Source organism: Anneissia japonica, unplaced genomic scaffold, assembly GCF_011630105.1.
Source record: "Anneissia japonica isolate Jap-2015-1 unplaced genomic scaffold, ASM1163010v1 scaffold1709_len327053_cov138, whole genome shotgun sequence".
Classification (NCBI taxonomy): Eukaryota; Metazoa; Echinodermata; class Crinoidea; order Comatulida; family Comatulidae; genus Anneissia; species Anneissia japonica.
The window spans coordinates 22,943-29,098 of NW_022723599.1; the positions used below are offsets into that span (position 1 = coordinate 22,943).

General features: G+C 36.9%; 1 protein-coding gene across 1 annotated transcript in view; it reads left to right on the forward strand.

The window, feature by feature from the left end:
• Nucleotides 1-2,425: 2,425 nt before the first annotated feature.
• The window catches only part of LOC117112300, a 16,870-nt gene continuing 13,139 nt past the window's right edge, over nucleotides 2,426-6,156 (forward strand). The window contains exon 1 of the mRNA XM_033255368.1: nucleotides 2,426-2,590. Within this exon, the coding sequence (XP_033111259.1) occupies nucleotides 2,481-2,590 (110 nt within the window). The 5' untranslated portion in view covers nucleotides 2,426-2,480. The remainder of the gene's footprint in view (nucleotides 2,591-6,156) is intronic.

A 6,156-nucleotide genomic window follows, 5' to 3' on the forward strand; every position in this document is an offset into this window, starting at 1 on the left:
TACTTTGAATGATAAATGTTATAACTTCTAATTTTTTTTGGATTAATAAATGTTATATTGAATTGGAAAATAATATATATATGTATATGATGTTTTCAATTTCCGAACATTTTTTTAAAATTTTGATTAATTTGAGAAGGTCGAGACCCTTTCACTCCGACTGCACCCATGTGATGGTGTGATGATAACAAATATGCCTAACGATAGGAATATAAATATCATTCAGCCTAAGGTCATCAATTAGATTGTTTGTATATAGGCCTACTAGTAGGTATCACAACATTTTATCGGCCTAATAAAACACGGAAATATCAATCAACGCTATTTATAACTGTATGGCAACAATCAATTTATGTCCAACAAACATAATTTAAGCTTCACGGGGAAGGAGCGAAGTTAATAGTTATTTTTGCAAGGGTAGCATCTAAACGATACTTCCAATAAACATACCTGGTACATACAAAAGGGAGGCGTTAAGACAACGCCTATTGGTTATTCAACTGCTAATACAGCGAACGTCGTGACAATCGGGCAAGTTTAGGTACACGCCCAACAAAGCCGACTTCGCCATCGTTTGTATTAAGAAAATGTTCACTTTCCAAATAAAATTATGACAGTAATAGTACTATTAGTATCTGTAATATTACTGTCTGAGATTATTTCCCGATTATTAAAAATATGGATAACTTTTTTTAATACGAAATTAGCAATTGAGAAAGTATAACACATAATCCAAGTATTATATGTCATGCGATGTCAATAATATACATGTATTCTCCTCTGTCATGTATAATATAACGCTTTGTATCTACAAAGAAAGGCGCTATACATAAATATAAATGTCTCAACCTTGTTTGGGATTTTCTGCTACAGCTGTGTCATCTTGAGACAGGATTTCAAACACGCAATAAGACATCAATGAAATAACACTAACGTACACTGAATTATACTACATAATACCGTACATTCTATTAAATATTTGTCTAACAAATAAACATTTAGGCTGCTATCATAAATAAAATGCATGTATACTTTTAGACATTATTGTGTGTTAGTCCAAGGGTGCAGGCTACCACCACCCAAATAAACGTAATCTGTATTGAATGTCAAATTGTACAACACAAAACATTACATTTATTAATTATTCACTGAAACTTACCTTAGTTTACACCTTCAAGTACAGTTTTACCACCCAGTATAAATAAAAATGAATGATAAAACAGAAAATAATACAGTAGGTCTACTAAATGTCCTAAGTATAATAAGGCTGTTTGTCTGTTTGCCCTCCTCACCTTCCCCCCCTACCTGAGAAAAAAATAGGGGTGGCAAAGCAAGAAAACTTTTTTTCTGCTTTGGACATTACATATAAAAAAATGTGTTTAAAAAACTCAACCAGCCCCTTTTTATCATTTTAAAAAAAGAAGGGCAAACAAACAATTTATATTTTTAGGCCTAATAGACCGTCTCAACGATTATATTGCTTTGATAACCGGAATCCACATTACCTCTTACCTGAAAAAACAGAAAAATATTAACGAAAGCATTATGCTTGAATTAGCTGTAAATAGACACACACCACGACATAGATGGCGACTCCAAACAATAGTGGGTGTGGGATTGGGATAATGCCCATATGGCGCCCCATACAAATTTCGCCCGACTGAAATTATCGGCGGCCGAAGTCATAAGGAAATGGGCCCGATCGTCTTTGGAAAAATGGGCCGGAACGTCTACCCTCCGTTTTAGAAAATGGGCCCAAAAGTCTACATCAGTGGGCCCAATCGTCCACCCTAGTTGGGCCCGATCATCCAAAAATGGGCCCGATCGTTCAAAAATGGGCCCGATCGTCTGGGCCCGATCTTCTCGTGGGCCCGATCGTCTGTAATTCCAAAAATAATCGGGTCGCGTCGGGGTTGGCCTAGCCATAGGCCTATTCCGATGTCAATCTTCTCCAATGCCTAGGCCTACATTTTAAGATATTCGACCTCAGCAGCTGCATTCCGCGATGGATCGCGCCTGATCTCAGGACATAGGCCTGGTATTAATTTTTCTAACAAATTGTGATCTATAAATAGATTGAGGAAAATATTCAACAGTAAATGACAATGCAGGCCTTACCTAGGCAGCTTAGATTAGGCCAATGTAGGCCCTAAAATGTATTTAATTCCTTAGCCTAGCTGCCTCTAATATGCACGTACAAATCATTAATAAATACAATATATACTTTTTTGGTGGCGCTGCTCTGCTAGCGACATGTTTGTTCATGGCTCTAACAAAGTTCATTTAATATTACAGTTTTTAGAGAAAGTAACAACTATTGTTACAGACTTTATCAATATTTGTGGTGTGTTATCGTCGTTGTTTGTGGAGACTGGATTCCTGATGTGTTTTGACGTGAATTCAAGCAGATTGGAAAACTACTTCAAGCAAGGCCATTGTCTTCGCGGAAGCCCGCCTTTGTCGATGGATTGCCGCGGGATATGAAACGTAGGAAGCGGGGTAGGAGAGGGGGCGTTCGCCAAAGGTTAAAACGGAGAACTTTCAATCCACCGCTCCCATCTATAATTATGTTCAACGCTCGTTCTATTAGGCGCGATCTACAAATTATCCTCAGCGACAGAAACGCGTCTGGGAAAACCATGTATTACAAACGCGTCTGGGAAAGTGATTGTCTAATTATCGTGCCTCATGAATATTAATAAGCTAGTCGGAATATGTCCCAGACGCGTCTAAACGGGTTTGTGCTGTTGAACGAGTTTGCCATTGTTTCTATTGTTTTGGGCGACAAACGCGTCTGTGTCGTTAGACCAGGCCCCGTTTGAACTACCGTTTTTGTACAATTTAAAATACTGAACAAGTTTTACTTTGAAATGAACCAAGTTCAAAGTTTAAAGGCTGCATAGTCCTAATAGTTAAATTATGTGGTAATGACGATAATGGCAGCACATGCATGTAGGCCTAATTGCCGTTTGCTCTGTTGGAAAGACCTATCTTCGTTATCAGCCTACCAGCTAAGAAGCTGACGACGAACGACAAAACATTTATCAACTCCCTGCACACATATCACATAGGAACACAAATGGACGCCAGTATTCGCCAAACATCATTCAATAAACTATAAAGAAAATTGAACATCTATTTTCTCTATTATTAAACGTAGGCATCAATATTTTATTTTATTTTAATTCACATTCGACAGCGGGGAGCCCGCCACTTACAGAATGGAATACATAAAACACAATAAACACCGTACGGAAAACATCAAGAACACTTATACAAGACATTTCTTAATTTTATACTTAAAAATATTCAAACTATTAAAAAACATATCAATTGTCGGATCTAACAGAATATAACTGATGGGAATCTCCAAGAGTGTTGATTTGTCGAATGAGCTTCAAGTCATCGGCATACATTAAGCATTGTGAGCTTAGATTTAACGGGAGATCGTTTATGAATAGGTTAAAAAGTAGAGGGCCTATAGACGCCTTGGATTGATGACAGGAACAGATTTTTTTACAATTTCAAGTACAATATCATTAAAATGTTGGACTGCCTCATCAATATTATTACAAGCATTAATGTCTTCCCAATTAACCTCGTTCAATTTGGTAATCAATATATCAACGTCCATTTTCTTATAATTGTATGGGGTCCTTTTCGAAGCAGGCCTAAAAAGAGGGGTATGATGTAATTTAAAACTAAAACACAAAGCGTTATGATCGGAATCAAAGATGTCATCACCCGCCGATACAGAGTCTGTTATATCATAGCTGCATAATATCAAATCTAAAATATTATTATTCCTATATGAGTTAACAAGGTTACATTGATGGAAATGAAATTGGCTGTCTCTTATACCCATCTAGATGTGTATAAGAGACAGCTCCTGTGCAAGGTTAATTAACAGGCCCTTTGATATGAGTGTCAACCGAGGTCAAAATAAAGTCACAATCTGGGTAATCTAGGTGAACTGATTCAACCATGGATGACAGTTCCTGGATCGACTCTGTTTTAGCATTGGGTGACAAATAAACAATTCCTATAATCATCTTCTTTCTTCTATATATATTATATACAGCAACTAGGCCTATGCAACTAATATTGGGTACCTTGTGTGTGTGGACGTGATCAGTCCAACAGAGTACGCAACATCACGTGACAAATGTCACTGACTGTGTGGCCGGTGTTGATCTATACATGGAGGAAAGAACTTTCCTCCTTGGTCTACAGAAATTCGCTTTGAGCGCCGCTCTGACAGAAGTGGGTCAATTGAGATGCTAACAATAGAATGTTCCATGGAGTGCCTGGATGCCAGTTTAAAGTATGGCCTTGTCTGCTTGCTGGGCGGAGACTTCTGTATAGTTTTTTTAAATCTTGCATAAATCTTGTTTTGTATTTTATATATTTTTATTGGTTCGGCCTACTGTTATTTTATGTGTGGAAGCTGTTTATTGGCTTATGTTAAATAAAAATAATATTGAGTGTTAAAGGCCTATGTTAATGTCAAAATATAAATAAAATATACAAGTGAATGTTCGTGTACCGTTGTATTTCATTAATAGGCCTAATTAGGTACTAATTCTTAACTGACCCAAACAAACATGGAGTGTACAGAAAACAATATTCAATTCTTATATTCGGACATTTATTTATCCATCGACAAAAAATACAAATATATGCTGTATACACATGCTACAGGCCGCTTTAAATACATGAGTCTAGGATTCGGGGCTAGATTCTGATAGATAAAAGATACTATGATAGTAAAAACTATCCCCCGCCGGACACCATCCCGGTATATAAGTTATATGAGTTGAAGGAAATGAAAAAAATATTTACACTGTTTTAATATTTAACCGAAAGGTCCACTGATTAATCTCAGATAAGAAAGTATAATACATACTCCAAGTATTGAAATACACGCCATCGTGTTGGGATTCAATATTTCGACATTAATTATGTCATCATCAGGAATGAAAAAATTATCCATATTAGCAAGCTTATATGCACTAGTACCAAAAGTGTTTAACCAATCAAAACATTACCTCTAGTAGGTGACATAGTGATTTAAACAAAAGATCAAAGCATTCTTAAGCCACAATCGCACTGGACTTTTTTTGGTAAAACTAACCAACACGTTGGCTAGTTTTACCATAATTAGTCCAGTGCGAACAGCACAGGAAGTTTACCTGACAGGAAACTTACCCAAGCCGGGCGGTTAATTTAACCGAGTCCCGCTTGCCCAGGAAAACTGACCAGGTTAGTTTTACCTAGCAGGAAAGTCCAATGCGAACAGCGCGAGTCGGGTAAACTTCCCAAGTCATCACAGTGAATGACCTTCCTCAGGCTGTCAGGCAATTACGCATGAGCTGTGAACGTCACGATTTAGCGCCCCCAATAGTTGAATCTGTACGAATGGTTAGTTTCACCATGGCCTGTGGTAAAACTAACCACGTCGATAAATCCCAGTGCGAACGACAGGAAGTTTACCCATTGGAATGTTACCCACAGTCTCGGTAAATATTTCCCTATTTTAAATCCAGTGCGATTGCGGCTTTACTCTAATGATCAAAGATACCTACAAAAACAAAGAAAGCTCTTTTGAAGCTCTGAGCCCATTGTTAAGCAAAGGGTGTAGTCTACGTATAGCGAACGCTTCTTTAAACAATAGGATAGACCAGTTGAAAGTTTGAAGTTATAGACCAGTTTCGGAAGCTGTCAATAATGTTAGTACTAGAAAATATTAAACCTAATTTATTACTTACATTACAGACGACATTATCATTTTCAAGTATACCCTGTAATCCTAAAATATATTGGAATGCCTCACAGTTTCAAATATAACACTATCAGATCGTGAAGAATGTTCTTGAAGTCTAGTTATTAAGCACCTATCTGTTTTACCAATATAATCACTATTGCAGCCTGGACATTTAAAATGATAGACAACAGAACTTCTGTACTCCTTAGGGGTTTGATCCTTAGTAGATATAAAATGAGAAACATTTTTATACTGCCATAAAGTTGAATTTTACCTCTTTAATTAAGTGTTTCTTTACCTTATTTAAACATCTACGTAAAATTAACTCACCTGGTTTTCCTAGATAAGGCAATCTAACCCAAATCTTAATCAAGCTATCATCAGTAGGCCTA